Raw genomic sequence first — 19,807 nt, 5'->3', positions numbered from 1 at the left:
GATCAAAGGAATTGTGTTGTTTATACAGTATTAATCCAAACAGAAAAGAGAAAATTTAAAATGAGTGTCCACATAGAGGAGGAAACAAGTTTAATGAACTAATGTCATTAATACTGTACTGCATTTCAGCATACACACACCTTCTAGTAATAACTTGCTCTGTTATTTCTTTTTTCTGTTCCCAAAAGATTATCTTGCCAGTCTGTGTGCCCATTGCCCTATGAGGTCAGATGGACTTTGTCCTAGCTTCTGGCTTCATTAATCTTTGCAGGATTTGGCCGGAGTATGACTCAGTGTATGTGGAAAAAAGGAATCGTGGGGACGGTGTCGTTCGGCCAGGGTTGATGTGTTGGCTGTACTTTATATGATGGCCAGAATGGAATGGAATGGGGAAATGTATTTCAATCGTATTTCAGGAAGAAGCTTTTGAGGAAAGTTTCCTATGTCATGCATCATCTCTAAAGTGTCTACATAGTGGAAGTAGAGCACAAATACAGACTAGAATGAAACTGTTGTGATAAAAAGAGATGTTTTTATTGCTCCAGAAATTATGACAAGTACTTCATTGTAACAGTAATCAGTTATAGGAGTCGCCTAGTCCCCACATGCACAAACAAAAATGTACAAAGGACACACTGAAGTTTGTGCACATATTTGTACCCCTAATGAACATCCAATCATGTGCAAACGCTCAGTGTTTGCTAATGGTACACTTTAGAGGTCCGCACAGCATGCCTTGTAATGTTGCACTGTAATGGCAATGCATTCATGTTGTATCATAATCATTTTTGAGAAGGGGATTCAGCAAAGTTGAGTGAAAATACCACAAAAGATGACTCTCATCCAATCGTTTGGTGAAATATAAATTCAAGATACTGGCATCTTTACCATTATCATCATGTCTTTGGATGTTCTTTTTGATATGTATAGATAAACTCACCTTTAAGATTCTGTTCACATTCATTAAGAAGTCAATCGCAAGCTTATCACGATTACTCGTGGAGTTGCCAGAGTTCTTCAGCATGTAAGGAATAGCGAACACATATCCCCGGGGCTCAGCCCAAAGCCTAACACGTCATGAAGATTGTGTCCCCATCAGCCATGGCTTTAGAAATGACACATTTCATTAGGATCAATCCCACTGGCTTGCCTGGACTCTGTCGCCATAATAACTCTGCGCTCATCCTCCCAGCTCAACATATAGTCTGATTTTTCATTTCCACTGTCTACCAAAAATGGCTTTTTATCAGTCATCCCCCCCCCCCCATCTGTTTTTCCAATGAACACCTTTCCCACAGATCTTTGATTTTGCATACCTTTTTTCTTGTCTTTTTGTTTATATTGGCATGTGACATAATTGACAGCTGTGATGCACAGCATTATTTTGAATTTGTGTATCAATGATTAGTTAACGTTCACTTCACAAGTGTGCTAGAGTATGTCAGCAACATACAAGTCTGATACCTACAAAAGATGGAAATGTCGTTCAGTGTATGCTGTTAACCTAGAGTGTAGGAGGACTCATGTAGGTTCAGAATGTGCACTATCTTCAATGTTTTTCTTTGATAGTTTGTTTGTTTTTAGCTTTCCATGAGGGATGTCTTTTTTGGAAGACTTGGTTTGTTTGTAGTCGAGTCTGTGCCATTGCAGTTTGTTAGCCTCCTTTGCCCAGGAGAGCGAAGGAGCTTGATGAAAGATGCAGAGGGGTGCAGGGAATGCATCTCTGTATGCATGACATGCCTTGTGGTATCCAGAGACGGGTATCTCGCTTCCTGCATAGCAACCGCTGCTATGTAGAAACGGCAGGCTGGCGAGAGTCCCGTGTCAGGGAAGGGTGGAATTGTGAGATGCATCTGAGGAATAATGAAATGCTAGAAGACTTGTAAATTGCCCAGTGTATAGTAAGAGGGCAGGAACATTGCTTGTGGGATGGTGGCGTTGGAAGGAAAAGAAAAACCTGCAAAATTAATCACGCATTTTCTCTGCTGCATTTTGCAATAAGAAGATCCTGTGACTGAACAGGAATATACTCTATTAGCTGTGTGCATTGTAATGCACAATGGCTCCACAGCACTCACATTATATAATGTTCTTCAAAGACTTTTTTTTCTTCAAAAACTAAATATGCAATTCACAAGCTTGCCTATTCATATATATCATTCATCCCACAATCTTTCCTCAGTAGTTTATGCTAGAGAATTTTTAATTTTTAGCAGGTGATAAATTTTCAAAATCTGACAAACCTGCCCAAGCAAAACTTGGCTTAAATAGGGATGATGATGCAAGATACATTTTATTCAATGCTAAGATAAGAATGTGTAATTCATATAGTGCAACATTTCCAACAAGTGATACTCTTTTATATCTTGGACATCCTCCGACTGGTCATGATCACTTTCTCTGTGAATCAGAGTTTTTTTCTGGAGGAAGACTGTTTGCAACCCCCAGACATGGAGCAGGTGTTCTGAAGGCACGTGTGTAAATCCTGTCCCAGCGGGAAGCACGAATGTAAACAGACCTCTTGGTGTGGTCGAGTTTGTGCAAGTTATTCATGGCCTCGCATGAAAACCGGTTACATAAGCTCCTGGAAATCATGAATAAATAAACGAAAACAAGCATGTTGCAGCTGGCTGGGGGGATTGTCTCCTCAAATCTGAAGGCTACCAGTATATCTCCTTCCCAATGCAAACATGATATGAGAATAGTCACACCGAAGCGATCTCCCCTGTGCATTTTCATATGTCTTCACATGAGACAATGGCCTGTCTTGAATGCGCCTTGACTCTTGTTGCCATGACAACAGTGAGCACCTTGCTTGTCTGCTTGGATTGTGAGTTTGTGTGACATTCTCAAAATAGCTGGGGAGAAGGTAAAGAGAATGGGTGATGGTGGGTTCACATTTTGTGCCCCAGTGCAGGGTCACCCAGCTCACTAGCCTGTGGTGTTTAAACATCTACTGAAGATCATAGTAGGACCTTGGTACAGCAGGTGCACGGTGCAGTAGAATTGACAGGGAGGAGGATGTGACAGAAAAGTGGAGGTACAAGGCAAGGGGTGGGGGTGGGGGCATGGAGGGGTGGGATGGGGGAGGAATAGAATGTAAGGTGATGAGAGAGAAAATACATACATAATATGTAGAAAGACATAGAGAGGTAAAGAGAGAGTCAAACAGAATGAGGGGAAAGGGGATGAAAGATGAAGACTGACAGCATGAGAAATATACGAGAAGAACGAGAAACTTGAGAGGCAAGGAGAAAGAGAAACTCAGGAGGCAAGGAGAGAAATAGAATGTTAAAGACATACTGAAAGAGGAAGGGGAATATTCATGAATGTAAATGCATAGGGAAAAAGAGAGAGATAAAGTCTTGGAAAGGACAGACAAGGGGAAATAAAAGGAAAAAGAGAGAAAAGCATCCGGAAAGATAAAATCAAGAGACAAAGAGAAAGAAAAAAATAGAAAAGTGATCACATTGGTGGGATTGAAGGAGAGAGATGAACAGAGAGATTGGGAGAGACAGACAGACAGACAGACAGACAGACAGAGAAGGAGGGAGGGAGAAAAGGGATAGAGTTGAAGAGAGAAAATAAAACAACATGAGAGATAGAGAGAAAAAGCTGAAAACTGAAAAGATAAAGGTAGGCTTAGAGGCAAGGAGACAGAATGGCAAAACGAAACTGATACAAAGAGTGAGACATGTCTATGTACTCATATTCATGGTCCATAGCAGTGGAGAACTATTTTTTCTCTTTTCTAAATTATGACTTTAGACCCCGTCTGTACCAAGAAATACATCACTAATCAGGATAAAAGATTGATTTACATATGACAAAGTTTTTTTCACTTTCAATGCCAGTCAAAGCATGTGACAGGAGGTGTTACTCAATGGTCAATAAACAGAAATTATATATTGTTCAACTCCAAGAAATATCAATGTGTAATTACTGCATACCCTTTATCAGTGATGAGCATCTTCACCATCAGGGGATAAAAGGATAGTTATGTAGAGTGTATGTAAGGAGAGTTATGTGGATCTATGAGCTTCAATCTTTTGAGAAGAAAACCATTAATAAAAGCTTCAGACTTGCAGAAGGAAACTTAAATCTTCACGTGTGTAACCTTTGATGATTTGATGCACACAAGATGCTCATACAGTCTCGAGTGCCAGCTCAATTGAGTTGATCTATTCAGATTTATGCATTCAGTGACTCATGCATTCAAATCATGAGTTCATGAGCTGCTGTGTGTGCATACTGATTAGAACTTGAGCGGGACGTTGATGCCGTCCTGATAGCGGAATAATGTATGTTGTATAGCTCTATCAGTAAGCCTAGGCAGGCCAGCCTTAAATAATCGTAGAGGTAGTCACAAACACTGCAGCTATAGCGACCAGAGATCTCCATTAATAGCCACATAAACCCACCGTCTTGAATCAAAAACACAGCGCAGGCGGAGCGCCGCTGAGCAAGTGCAAAATCCCAACCACCCAAATTTGCCCAAATTTGTCCTGTAAATCATGTCTTTGCTGGAGTGATAGATGGCCTTCATTAAATTGGCTTACATGAGCTGGATGGGAGATTTCCAAGATTATGATTTTGGTTTTGATGTAGGAGCATGCTGCATTATTCATCCAGGCAGACAGGCTGCATGTAGTGTACATGTGGGACTTGGCTTGTCACTTCCAATTATCCAAGCTCTATCTCTAAAGCCACTTCTTCCGCCGCCGTCCTTTAAAAGCGCAGTTGTCGTGGCTAAACAACGCACGGGAGAGCCCAATCATCACAGTCGTAATTCCTCTGAAAGGGCACTTATCGTATATGGCAATCATTCCTCTAATTTCTACGAATGATTTCAGCTAATTTCTGGGCCATTCTTGCTCATGATGAGTCATAAATTTCATGGGCATCACTGCATTTTATAGTTCAGTATGCTAAAATATGTGTATACATGAGGCACACTCATCTACATGTGTTTAGAGGGGGGTGGAGTGGGGGAGGGGAGTATCATTTCATTGAAGATTTTATCAGCCGCACAGGTTTACTAATATATAATGTTCTTAGTATACGCTCTTGTAATTAATATTACTCAAATTTCCTTTTTATAGTTTATTGTTAAAGCTGTCCCAGTGTAAAACAAAAATGTTTGGGTTTAGCTAAATTGGACAAGTTACAAAGACCTTCTTAAAGTGAGTTATTAAAGAACTACTTCTTTGAGAAAGATATTGATAGAGAAATAGAAATAGGAAAAAAAACTGAAAGAGTATGCATAAAAGTGCTGTGGATGAAGAATTATTTCTAATGGGAAAAATATTTTGGTTAAACTCCAAGCTTCTTTGAGCTCTTTGAGACTGCTAATTCTAACAGAACTCATTCATTGATATGTTTAGAGATGAGACACATTTCTTACTCTCTGACTTATGTTGGTAAGTCCAGAAGCAAACATGAACCATTTTATCTTTCTCTCATGATGCATGTTTCTCAAATTATGTTTGACCAGTCCTGGTTGGGAGGTGTTTTCCAAAAGAGTTAAGATTGATTTTAGCTGTGTGTATGTAGTCTGAATGATTCTAAATTTAACACTCATGTAGGAGGTGTTGTGTAGCTCAATCTTTATTCATTTCCATTGACAAACTGCATACTTTGAATAATGCCACACTCATGTATGTACATGGTATTACTCTCGTGTGCAAGTGTATGGTCACTTTGATAGACATTTAGGTCATTGAGTTCACAACATATCTGGTATATGGAATTTCGCTTGCAGTTTACAGTTTGGGGGCAGACTCATTGCGGTGTCTAAACAGGACCAGAAAGGCAGTACAGAAACGTGATGACGAAAAGCGCAAATTTCTGCAGCCGGAAAGCAGACTTCTGTGTATATTTCCATATGCGCAAGGCTCCAATTTCCAACCTGTTACGGACGCCTGTTGGCACGAAGCTCATAGGGGCTTGCACTGGATGTATGCAGACACATGTGGCAAATAAATTAGCAAGGGCAGACTGGGTCCAGACGAAACCAGCACTGGTCTTGATTGATTGTTTGTAACTCATCTGCCCCGCGTGTCTCAAACATTGTCCCATCCCATGGGAGACAGTCTCCCGGCTTTGCAGAACTGACTGTGATGGGACCTGAAGACATGAAGAAGGAAGGGAAAGGGGGGGGGGGGGGGGGGGGGGTGTAGGGAAGGGAGAGGAGGGGAGACACTTGACAGTTAATACCACCTGCAATTCTGCTTCCATGTGAATGATAGCACACAAGTGTTTTGTGTATTCTCCAGTGACTTGCGACGGTATGGCGTGTGATTCCAATTGTTGATTTTTAGAAAACATTAGCGGAGCTGCCAAGTCTCCTTTGTTTCTCCAGGAAGCTCCATGAGAAAAATTAGGATGTCTTTTTGTGACATCACAAAGAAAGATTAATGCCTCCCTGATTGAGGCATTTTATTTGCCCATTATGACGCATGCAATGCACAAGAATTTCCTTGGTAACTCTTGAAACCTACCAGATTCTAACATGAAACATTTTCCTGCAATGAAATGTTTGAAAATTCATTAACCATAGACATCTGTCCGAGTATACTCGGGACTCGTCCTCAACAGATTAAAATCTACCATTGTTTCCTACTTTAATATTCTTGATGAGTTTAAAAGAAGGAAGATAGAACATCATGTGCTTGGACATAATGTAAAGTGGATTTGGATATGAAGAGTTATTTTTGTGTTGATCACAGACAGTGTGAATATTGTCCATACCAAGCTAAACTTTCTACTCTTCTTTCTTTCTTTCTTGCCAGGTTGGAAAAGAGCCACCAGGAGCTGCATGAAATCAACCAAGACCTGGAAGAGAGAATTTTAGATGTGGTAAGATAATATTCCTGTCTCTTTTTCAAAGTGCTTGTTGCAGTGATGTGTCTCGGTCTCATAAATGCACCAGTTCTTTTTGACTTTCCAGCAAGATCCAGGCAGACATATAAATATTCCAGAAGATTAAGACGGATTAAGAGTAGGTAATGAATCCATTATCTCTTTATCTCTCTTTTTTGTTATTCAAGGAATATTAATGTGAGAAGATGTACTTTTCATCCAGGCAAATATCAATACCTTTGCTGCACTTTTATACTGATCTATTTTGTGTGCTATTTTTTGAAAAAAAGATTTAATTTCCATTAAGGAAATTCAGATACTTTGCTGCCTATTTATATCTTTTGTAGGATGTTTTAATGTCATGTTGGAACAGTGAATTCATATGCTTGGGTTCGTTGTTGTTCTCATATAGATGATATCCATCCATTTTAATCATCTGGTGACCCTTAGGTAGAATCATAGTTATATTTGGCGATTTCTGCAGTATGGGAATCAAACCATGCAGGCGACAAAGATGTCATATATACGACTGTCGTGCGTAAAATATCGCATTTCGATATGGCTAGCGTGTTTCCAAGAAATGGAATGCTGGCAGTAGTAAACCACAGTCTCCTCAGGGAGTTGCTACCAGGGGACGTTGTCTATTCATGAGGAAGACCCTTGTCGTCATGACAGCGTCGGCCATTTTGTTGCCTGAAATACATATCGTCTGCATGGGAAGATATTTATTGTGTATCCTTATGACTGTCTGCTCTTTCATTTTTTTTTTGAATGGTACTGGCATGAATAAGTCTTCCTTTGCATCATCAGGCATTATGTTTTTTTGTTTTTTTTTGCATCATGGCTTATCAAACAGATGCTGTGTAGGAATAGAAGAGATAAGCTCTCATACTTTGATGCCTAGAGTATGCATTTAGTAATATTTACCTCTTTTGTATTTAGCATATTTTCACTTCCAGATTTTGCTTAATATTGGAACAAAAAATGGGAAATAGATGACTTGCCTAGCAGCATCAAATCCATAAGCTGCGTTAATCAAGATGCTATTCATTAATATGAATATGCATAGTTCAAGGGAGAACACACAATGTTCTGGTAATTGTATTTAGTGAAAAATAGGAAGAAGGGTGTTATTTTGACATTTCTAGATCCATGCATTACCCCCTTTTCTTTTATCATACTATGGGTTTAACGGTGTGATGTCTTTTGACAGTCACTTTAGAATTTAATTGTTGATATAAAAAATGCCCTTGCCCATTGCACCGTGATAGCAAGCCCACCAGAGCATTGTTTGCATTAGCCAATCAGAACCCAAACCTGAACCAGACAGCATTTCCATGTAAAATCAAAAGTAGATAAATAAAGGGGGAGGGGGGACAGAAAGGTCTGTTAAGTACTATAAAAGTGGAATTTGCAATATGGAATTTTTTTCTTCATTTTGTGCAACAAAAATCTAGTGTGAAAATAAAAGCACACAATTTCTTTTGCTTGTTACATGTAACACCTTTTTCATATTTTATTTCTGCAGAACTGAAAACACATGAATTCATCTCATGCAATTAAGAGCCAAAAATTATTTGTGCAAAAACTTCAGCTTTTATAGTATGCAAATTTCTTAAAATGCTAAATATCTCCAATGCATGGAATCTATATCATAGCGGTATAGGAAACATTTTTCTAGGCATTCACCTTGCCAAGGCAGGCGCCATGTTGCATCTGTAATTCAATGTATTTTGATCGGACTGTATGCTCCTCCTGTAAATTTGATCATGCATGCAAAGATGAATAATATAGCTTGCATTTAAAGGTATCAGTTTAAATAAAATAACTCATTTTGCTCATCATGTAATTCAATAGAGTACCAAAGTGTGATGTCATAGCTATTCGTCGCCATGGAAACTGGTTCTAAACAACCTCACCTGGCCCAAATATCTGCACACTATTGCTGCTAACCATGCTTGCACTTGGTTCCAACTCAAGCTATAGCAAAAGACTGCATGAGATATTGTCGCTTTGGTACTCTGCAAAACCTTAACTAAAACATGTTTGAATTCTCGCCTCTTGTGTTTGAGTGTAGTTACTTCAAGTAGCAATTTATTTATGTTTTTTTTTTTTCAAGGCTGTAAAACATTTTGCAGTCTCTTAGTTGTTTTTTTCATGACTTCATAAAGAAAATCTTAGGGTCATGTTAGTATGAACTTGATCATATCAATCTTTTTCAATTTTCATAAGAGGAATCATAAAAGAAAGGGAGGGTTTGTCGAACAGTACATCTGACTTCTGTAGGATACATGTCTGATTTCTGATGGTATAATGTCAATAGGAACTGTAACGTTACATTTTGTAATACCACATGGGTTTAAAATGTTAGGTATGGGTCTTTTCTGTCTTGAGGACCCCCTCCCTTTGATTTGCAAATGCAGACCATGCAGCTGTAAAAGAACCAAATGCCACTAGATATCACAGGAAATCAGGATTTTGCTCTTTTATCATATCCCACTCTGTGTTTTGGTCCGTGTATCTTGCTGACATCAAGTCAGTTCTGGTTAATTCCATCACGCCATTGGAGGTTGAAAGAATAGTCATACGTTTCTGAATAATTGAACAAACGTATGAGCGTGGCAATCAATCTTTAATCATACCAGGGAGATAACCAGCCTTATTGTTCTGCTATTTTAATGATATATTCCTGCATGAAATCAATAATTGTTCATGAAATTTTTGCAATAGCGCTATACTTTGCAGAATTAGAATAACCTTGTAGAAGATAGACAGAACCCACATGCTGACTCCGTCGATTTTCATCGTTGAACGTTTGGCTCAGGAAGGTGAAACCGGTGAATTAGTCATCATGCCCCCTGAGCAGAGCAGCGGCTTAATTTTGTCTGAATCACATTCGCGTCAGCGTGTGCATTCGACGAAAGCACAATTGTCAGTCCACCATGTGGGGCTCCCTCGCGGGACCTTATGGTGAAATATTATATGGGCGATGTTCCAGGCTGTGAAATCGTCTGCCAGAATTTTTGGCATTGACGTATTCAGCAAGAAGCCCTGCTATTCAAGGTTTAGACTTCCCAAGGGTTTTTTTGACTGCAGACATGCCTAAAAAAAAGATTTTGAAATGATTTTCTGTCAATCTCGTGTCAAAAAAAAGAGAAGAAAAAGTGCTTGGTGGGATTTGAGACTCACTTCATCTTGTATGGGTATGACAGCCATTTTGGAAAGAGTGAGTTAGAATGCAAACAAAGGCTATGTGAGGAAGGTTTTGGAATAGTGAGAGTCTCTGTATGATTGAGAGGATAGTGGGTAGAGGAAAAATGTTTCTCAGTGATAAAAAGATAAGAGTAGGCTGTATTTCATAAATTCATGTGCAATAGGAATCATTGTGACCCAGTGGAGAAAACCACGGCTTCTCGTTCTGGAGGTCCCTGGTTTGAGTTTGCTGGCAGCAGTGGTTGTGCCCCTGGGCAAGGCAATTGATTGCATCTATAGGCCTTTGGAGGGGACTTCAAGCTTTGGTCCCATGGCAGCTTGCTCATAAGGATGTAAGGAGAATGAAACCCAAATATTTTTAGGTGGAGGGAATGCAGCAATATTGCTAGCACAAATCAGTGAGGTTTGAGGAAAATCAGACAATCCATTGAAAAGTTATGCATTGTCAAAATTTCAGTGCCACTTTCAATGGATCAGAAGATTACACCATTCTGTGACATCACATATGGACAATGGTGTTAAAAAAGAATATGAAGAAAATTCTACACATTTTCACTTTTCTCTGTCATTTACCTCTGTCTAAAAGCAGTGGGAATAGTATTACCCTAAACTTATGTCAGTAACAAGGGAATGTGTACTTTTTATTGAAAAAAAAATGAAATTTCATAGAATTCTCTTATGGTGCTCTAGTGTTGTCAGGTAACGTCGCAAACAGTAATAGTTTTCTCATGCAGCGATGGCAGCACCAAAACTTTAAAGCTAAAACATAGTTCTGGTACGCCTGCAAAAGTTGTCAAATTTCGCTCCCAAATGTGAACGTATGCCTAGGAAATGTGCGGAATAACGCTGTAATAACAAGATATTCGATGGGTAACGACGAAAATGCGAAATATTAACCAAAAAGGTTCAGTCTCAGAACTTACCCGAACGGGATCAGGCTAAACTCGGACTCGGGGATAACTCGGCCTCGCTTTGACGGCGGGCGGAGTTGTATTGGTTGTCCCTCTTGATTGTACAGTGTTGTACTAGTTATACTATGGGAGCGGCCTGTATAAACTACATTGTAGCGCTTCGCATTCTGGCTACTCGCAGTAATGGTCCGAGTTGTTACAACGCGCGCATCAAAAACCTCTTTGGCGCGCATGCAAAATTAGTGTGCGCCTATCAAGCACCTCTAAAAACAATCAAAGACGCTTGATAAACAACAGCAAAAACTTCAAAGACTGTGCGTCTCAGCAACTGAGGTGATGTGCGTGTACTGCTTGAAGACCGCGGGCTGTCCATTCTAATTTTGTTTTGTACAGGATTAGCACGCACTTTCCTGTCTGTTCAGTTAGGCCTCGTTTGGTATTATACAGTAGAATATGGCGATCACGAACTGCGTGTAAATTGTCTGAAATAGGGTTGAGTTTTCCCTGAGAACGAGTTAGTCTGGAGCCTTCTGGAATAAAAGTTGGTTTTCCGACTTGTATTATTTTTCTCAAAATACTCCAAAACGACTCATCATTCCGGCAAACCGCGTCAGCCAGGTAAGTTTCTTTGTAGACTCTTTCGATATATTGCAAGCAAATATGAAATGGTGCCAGACGGGTTCTTAAACCCTTACCAAAAATATGTTTTCACTTTAAAGATTGATAACTTTTCAAGGGATTATCCAATCTTCCGCCAACTTTGCCGATATATTCTACTTATGTTGCTGCATTTACTTAATTCACATTGATATTTGGGTTTTTTTTGCCCTTTAACTGCTTCCCCAGTGGTTTAGTAAAATGAATCCCAACACATAGTGTTTGGCATCAACATGTATTGTGAGATTCATGATAAACCCATGGTGGAGCCTTGTGTATCCTTGGATACCTTTTGATGATCATGTTCAAGGATACGGGCCTGTATATCATTCATGTCTGAAAGCAAGAGTCAGACAAGGACATCTATTTCAGACCACAGTCCCGAAAGCCAGGGAAAGTTTGCTGTAATTAGCAAATTCTTGATATTTGATTTGGCAATTTGAAAGGCGGAATATTTTGCATCACACCACAACACCATCCCCGATAAGTATACCCCCATGCAGTCTTCTTAGAAATGCTCACCTAAATGTAAATATCAGACACAACATACTGCTTTATTGAGTACCTTATTCATATGATAAAGATTCGAAACTCTGAATATATTGGAGTGCCATCAGGAGCTAACCATCAGTCTTGCTTTTTAGGTCAATGTCACATAATATGCCATGCTGTGATTGTCCAATTGTGACAACTGTTCGAAGAAGATGCTACCATGAGCTATTTTCCCAATTTTCAAGCCAGTTTTATCTATTCTCACGGAGACCCGCAAAGGGTATGCTCCTTGAAGCAGCAATTTGGTAGACTTCTCCCTTTAGTTCAGTTTATTTATTTATTTATTCTTCTTTTTTTTGTGCCAGCGAAAGATCAAATCAGCCTCGTCTTGGGATCATCCCAAGACTGTCTAGATGCTAATCTGGCAGACGCCTTCAAATTGGCAGTGCACCATGACACGTCTTCGTCTCGCAATCAACAAGTTCCCCCGCCACGCGCATGATAGCACAGTGGATAATGACATTAGAGGGAGGGAGTGGGAATGCAGTGGAGTGCGAAAAGCCCTCAACTGAAGCGCGTTGCTCGTCAGTCTTAATTACCTCCCTCCTGCCTATCCAATTACCGACATGTCTTCGACTGTGCCCGGTCTGTGTGGCAGAATACACCGTGCAGCATGGCGGAACAAATGCTCTCTTGTGTACAAAAAAGTATCCCATAGATCACGATTCTCAACGAGTTCATCATATGAATTTTGATAGAATTTTGTAAAATTGGTGTCCTTTTGTGTACAGTGCAATTATCGCAAATAAATACAATTGTTGAAGGAGGTCAGCACATGGACTTGTACTTCTCACTAACGCATCTATTAATTCAACCGCATACAGAGTGGTACCAATCTCCCTTTGAGAAATATATTCAAAGAGTTGTACAGGTGGTGTATCATGGTCAGCTCTTTATTCATTGTTCATTAGCCAGGTTGATAGTGACTGCAGGTATTTGTGAAACATCAAGTTTTGAGAGATCTTTCATGCGTGAAATTGCTTAGTCATCTTTGGCGTACAAAAATAATGAACTATACATACAATGGAATCGGAAAGAGCTTTAGAAGATTTATTGCTAGTTGATTTGAAAGTAAGGTCTTGCCAAATTGGAAACATTTCAAGCAGATGCAAGAATGAACTTGATAATCACATCTGTCTTTTCAAGACTAAAATCACTGTTCCAAATGAAATATAGCTTCTTTGAAAAAAATTCATATCGGTAATGTGAAATTTGTTAAGTAGATAGATACTGATAATTGTTGACAAACTGTAATGACAAATTATTGGAGCAAAATTACATCTTTACCCTTGAAGAAATATCTGATTCATTGTTGGTTATAGATACGTATTTATAGCAGAGTCTACAAGAAAAAATTTTTTAACAGAGGTCTTCTGTTTTGCCATTCTTCTCCATGAGTAAGATTGTGTGCTCATTCTGTATTACTATGAACACTGAGTGAAAAAAGAAGGAAATAGCCTGGGATTTGAACCCCCATCCCCTACTGCTTACTGGGCAGTGGCAGTACCACTGAGCTGAAGCCTGATTATGGCGATGGCATGATAATATTTGAACAAATACCTAATGCGTCATCTCTCTTTCATTCTAATTCCTTAGCCTCCAGTAAAGTGATTTACTCATGAGATTGAAGGGAATATTTTCTCTGTTTATTATTATTACTATTATATTTGTGTGTGTGTAGAGAGTGCAATTAAGAGAGGTTTTCTCTTTTATTACTACTGTATATGAATGAGTTCATCCCAGGATAGTTCCTTCTTTCTCACTTGATGTTAATAGTAATACAGATCAAGCATACAGCCTAATTCATAGAGAGTAGCAGGAAAATAAAAAGCATCTGTTACTGCACTCACTCCACAGCATAAAAAAAATGAATGAATAAATAAATAGATAAATAAATAAGTAGAAAAAATAAGAAATGAAAATGAAAATGAAAATTCCTTTGTTCTTACAAGGATTTTACTCTTCCCCAGCTTGGAAAGGTTGATACATCTCTATTGGTGGATAAAATTTTTCCAATATTCATAAGAAAAAGAGTTATACTGCTGGGTTTTAGCTTTTTTTAACTTTCTGAAATAGCAAGACTTTGGATTCATTTACACATATAATCACTCAGAACCTACAGGACAAATGTTTCTATACGTTAAGTTTGATTGTGGTTCTGAAAAATTTTGTTTGATTACTGGACTAGGAAAAAAAAATGAGAGGGTGATGATGACCTTTGATAAATTCCTGTGGTCAGGGAGAGGTGAATTCTGTAGGGAGAGATATTTCAATAAAAATGTGGAGACGAGAATCCAATATCTCCATTGCGTGGTGCCAATCCAGCGGGACAGGCCATATTAAATTCAACGCACACATGCATGATAATGTTCGTGGCCAGCTGCCGGTAATTTGAGGGCTATCGTGCGAGATTTGAAATGGCCGTAAGACACCATTGTGCGAGGGCGACTTCAGCCGGAGTACACGACGGGCTTTATATTACTTCTCTTGTCTGCCAACGCATCTTTGTTCTTCTCCAGATGTCTGGCCGTCCTCAAATCACGTGCTTGGACGAGTGAGAATCATTTGTGCACTGTGTAAAAGGGAGAAAAAGAATTGGCTCTTACGTTGTGGACTAAAATTGGAAGATTTTATCCAAACCTCGATAAGAGTAGAGAACAGTTTACTCTATACATCATGTTACATTTAACGTTCTTCATCAGTCGAGTGATTGTAATCAAGCACTTTTTTATCATAATTTAAAAAGATATGTGCAGTGTCTTTAAAAAATGGGGTAAGAGTTTTTAGGATGTCTTGGGGGTGATGGGCTACAAATGTTTTAATCCCTTCATTGAAATTGATTGGAACTTGACATTCACAACTTCTTTGAAATTTGATCACTGAAATCTGCTGTGGAATGATGCAATGATTTTTCCTTTCTCTTGTCCCTTTTTGCTAGCCACTTTTCTCCCTTGCATAAAGCACAATCCCTTCTTTACTGTGAGATAAGATATGACATGTAGTAAGTCTGAATTTTTGTTGTCTTAGTTTCAAATCTGTCATCATCGTGCATGGCAAGATATACAGGGAGCATGTGTGGAAACAAAAACTACAAAAACTACGGATAATCTGCGTCAGAGACGAGGTGGAAGAAAGTTTCAGAGTGGTAGAATTGGTAGTGGAAGATGCTCGTTAGGGAGCAAGATGAAGACAAACGATTTACCATGGCAACTCCTCTTTTGGAGGAACGTCAAGGTCAAGGAGATAGTTTTCTGTGATGTGAAAGATGGAGCGATAGTGCAGTAAACGAAATAAAACACAGACCCAGAGTATTTTAGTTCCCCTGCCCCGAAATGATGGCAAAGCCCCATCCAGTGAAATATGCAGTGAGAGGCGAGTTCATCCTGGGAATGTAGGCCTCTTCACGAGGGAGGCGGTTGCTAGGTTGCTCTCTTCAGCTAGTTTGTGATGGCACAGCGAGTTTTACTCGCATCTAAAAGTGCATATTAATGTCAAGGATGCATTGGATCTCTCTGGAGAGGAAAACTGACCTTCAGACATCTGCTAAAAAAAAAGAACAAAAAAGGAACAAAAAAGTAGAAATGATATGCTCTTTTAGAAGGCAAAGAGATTGGACTTGAAGATGTGCAGTTTGTATCTAAAAGTACACAGAGTTCTCACTGAGATGTGATGAGTAGGATTATCATCTGTATAGGGTGTCCAGTTTTGCCTTCCATTAGGTGCCCAAGTTATTGTCTGACATGGAGTTGAACAAATATTGACAGGTTTCAAGAGTAGGTGTATTCATCTCTGTCTCTCTCTCTCTTTTTGTGTGTGTGTCTGCTGCAAATACACTCAGACATACATTATACACACTCACACAATTCTTGTATAGATATGCCTTTACCATTTCTGATACATCTTGATCTTTTTTTTTCACCATGTGCTTGTGTGAGCATCATAGAACAGCACATAACAACCAAAACATGTAGCTGGACTGATGTGTGACTTATGGCTCTATCTGTAGTTAGTAAAATCGTGTCTATATTTCAGATGTTGATTCCATATTTGCAGTTTAATATTTGAAAGCTTTATGTCATAGATTTGTGCATTCACAGCTTTTATCTCATTGTTGTTGTTCTTTTAATACAAAGAAGTAGATAAGCAACCATAAGGTGTCTGTAACTATTTTGTTTGTTTGTATTAGCATTTGATTTATTATCATGCTTATATAGGAAGCCACCAATGACCTAGCAGCTCAGTACATAAAAATGGTTAAATGCAAGCAGGAGGCCAGTGCAAAATGCGTAGTTTTAATCATGTGTTCACTAATAACAATAAAATCAGTTGAGTTTGCATAAAATGTCTCTCAAAGCAATCTTCCTCTTCTTTCTAGCAAGCTGTTTGTTACTTTTTTTTCTCTGCCTTTTAAAGTGCAATACTGCCATTCAAATCAAATGAATCTCATCATGCAAATTCATGTTATGGGCAAAAGTAGAAAAAATGCAGAAACAGTAAGAACTTGTATTGAGAAAAAAGGGGGCAAACTCAAAGAGGACACCTGTTATTCAACTCAATTCAATTCAATTCAATTTTTATTTTCCACTCGTGGGGTGGAACACCCTCGTCAGCCAAAGGCTGGTTTTCAGAGGGGTCCGCACATACAGGTTAAAAATACAAACATTATACATACAGTATGACAAGGATATACATCACATAATATGCAAAGAGCAAGAAACAAGGTATATGCACCATGATAGCTTGTTTCAGATACAAAAGTAGAAAGGAAAGAAAAACATTATATACAAGGCCTTAGATTACAACATAAAGAAAAAGAAGAAAAAAAATAAGGGCATGTGACACTGAATTTCAAATACAGAAGAGAATCGGTATTGCTGAAATATTTTGACTGTGTGAATTGATGAGTAAAAAAAGGAATGGCTTAAACTCCATCTGGTTAAGCATCCTATATTTATACTTATTTTATGTATTTATGTAATTGTTTTTTGAATGTATCAATGGAAACATCAGAAGAAACATGTCGAACTAAATCATTCCATAAAGAAGCACCTTTATATACAAAACATCTTTTACCATAATCTGTTTTAGGGCGTGTAATATTCAATTGCATGTCGCCCGACCTTGTGGCATAATGTGGCATGCATGAAAGCATTTTATCTTATTATCATTCAAACTTTCACATATGTGCTACCTTGCATGGAAACAACAACAACAACATAAAAAAGCCGGCCATGTTTTTTTGATAAATTTTATGATAATTCATAGAAATGAGATAAACTGAAAAAACACAATGTCAGACCAAAAAAAAAAAGATCTGTTTTTCGTACAAATTCTGAAAGAAACACAACTTTTTCTCTATTTTGTGATATTAAAATTCAGATTTATATAAAACAACTCTTTCAGGAAATGACAGCATTTGAACATTAACACTGTTGACTCTAGATGCAATTTCAGGAAATTGACCAATCATTTTCATGTACCTTAAAAAGGGAGACTCTGCAACTTCATGGAATGCCTTTTTACAGCACATAAGATTTTGTCTTCTTTTATTCTTTTTCCGCTTTTGTCAAAAGCATGAGAACACTGCTTGTATGTCACCTGGTGATGAAGTGGTTTTAAACACATTTGCGTCTCAAGCACTGGAGTAGATTTTCAGCTGTAGAACGAAACTGAATCAAAACGAGAGATCGTTTTCCCGTTGCTTCGCCGGACGTTTTTCAAGTAACTCAATCAGACGGACACAAAACTGCGTCAGCTTTGAGTTCCAAGACAAACTGTGACTGAGTTTTACATTTAGTTGGATGTGGCTAGCTGATGCAGCCAAAGATTTGCAGATAACCTCTCTTTAGCTTCCACTGTGCATCGGGTATAGATGTCCGCTATCGATGTGCTCCAGAAAGGCTGTAGATTGGATTACCTCTCCCTGTCCTGTAAGCTCCCATTTGCTTTTTATAGACGAGAACTACGTAACACTCGCTGCAGACATAACTACTTTTTAATCGGAGAATTTGTATCCTTCACTCTGTCTAAAATCTATCGGTGTAATCTCAAATTTCCTACAGATGGCTCTCACTCTTTGTTTCATCAGTCTCTTTTTGAAATGTCATTTTGTCCATTTGTTCTTGCAGATTCTTTTTTTTTATTCTTCCATTCTCATTCATTTTTCTTGTCCTTCTTTATTTTCTTTTTTTTTTGGGGGGGGGGGGGCACATCTCTTATTTCATCCCTTCTCCAACTTAAGCATTTAACCAGCCTTTCCTCACCAGGTTGGCCCCCTTTATTCTTTTGGTATTTTTAGAATAATCTCTTCCCTACCCCATCACTTTTCCTGATCTTTCTGCCATATTTTTTTTTTTTGCGGGATTTTATGCAATCAAAGTTTCATATATTTTTGTACAGTATGTTCACATAATATTATTATCATTTCCAATTTTTGGCTCCTCTCTAAATTTTATCACCGCCTTTATGTTTCTGCTTCTCAGTTTTTCAGTGTATGTTTCTTTTTTTTTCTTACAATGTGTATGCTTTCCTTAAATTCTCAATCTATTTTCAATTCTCTATATTTTATCTATCTATCTATCTATCAATCTATCTATCTATCTATCTATCTATCTATCTATTTATATATCTATACATCTATCTATATCTATCTGTCTATGTATCTGTCTGTCTATTTATCTCTTTCTCTCTTGTTCTCTTACTTTTATCAATTAATGCTATTAGTATTCTGCATTAGTTGCTATCCTGTCCTTCCCTCCATAGATGGGCACTAAATGGAGATTATGAAAATACTATTCCAGGGTCATTACTTGCACAAGCAGTATCACACTTTGAAGTTGTTGCCAATAGATTGCATTATCATTTCCACTTTGTCTGTATGCCAGTTTTGGGGTGCAGCTGGAAAGAGAGCGGGGAAGGCATTGAGAAAACTCTGGGGGATGGGATATCCACAGAAATGGGAATTTAACTCTCATTAGAACCTCTGAGTCAAATGTGCATCCATTTTTTTGGGGTGGGGGGGGGGGTGGGGATAGGGTGGATTGATTGGGTTTCTACGCGACCTGTTTCTTGGATCGGGTCAGTGCTGTGGAGCCAACAGAAGACTTTTTTTTTTCGTTTTGTTTTGTTTTCCTTTTCTGGGGACTCAGGCAGAGCTCTGGTAGATTGAATGGTGTGAAAACCTCGGGAGTGGGCACAGAGCTAGGTGTTGGGGTGTATCGAGTGTGTTGGCTTTGTGTCCATTTTTGGTCCGTGTGGAATTTGGGTAGGTCATGGCGACTATTCAGATCTCCTTACCCTATGAATGTAGTAAGGCTGGCCCTCAAATTTTGCAAACATATAAAGATTTACACATTAGAATTGTACTGCCCTCGCTTCTCAAATGTTGGAAAGATCAGGTTTATATGTTTAGGATGAATTTGAGCCAGTTTAAACTGATTGGAATGTGTTTGAGTACTTTGAAGAATCATTACCTCGGATAGTATGCACCAGTGGTCATGGCTGGTATGACTCTTTTGTAAAAACATGCTAAACTATGAAATTTCATACCTGCTTGTTTGCCTTGTTTGAGTTTGATGAATTTAAATCGTATTCTTTTCACAAAGTGTAGCTAG

General features: G+C 38.6%; 1 protein-coding gene across 1 annotated transcript in view; it reads left to right on the top strand.

Moving 5' to 3' along the window:
- LOC139745091 (uncharacterized) overlaps window positions 1–19,807 on the top strand; it is a 102,595-nt gene that overhangs the window by 43,726 nt on the left and 39,062 nt on the right. Inside the window, exon 3 of the mRNA XM_071655515.1 lies at window positions 6,792–6,858. Within this exon, the coding sequence (XP_071511616.1) occupies window positions 6,792–6,858 (67 nt within the window). The remainder of the gene's footprint in view (window positions 1–6,791; window positions 6,859–19,807) is intronic.

The sequence above is a fragment of the Diadema antillarum genome, unplaced genomic scaffold, assembly GCF_040938485.1.
Source record: "Diadema antillarum isolate AM-2024a unplaced genomic scaffold, OU_Dant_1.0 scf00000036, whole genome shotgun sequence".
Lineage (NCBI taxonomy): Eukaryota > Metazoa > Echinodermata > Echinoidea > Diadematoida > Diadematidae > Diadema > Diadema antillarum.
Note: the sequence above shows the minus strand (reverse complement) of the source record. Positions and strands in the feature narration are given on the sequence as shown.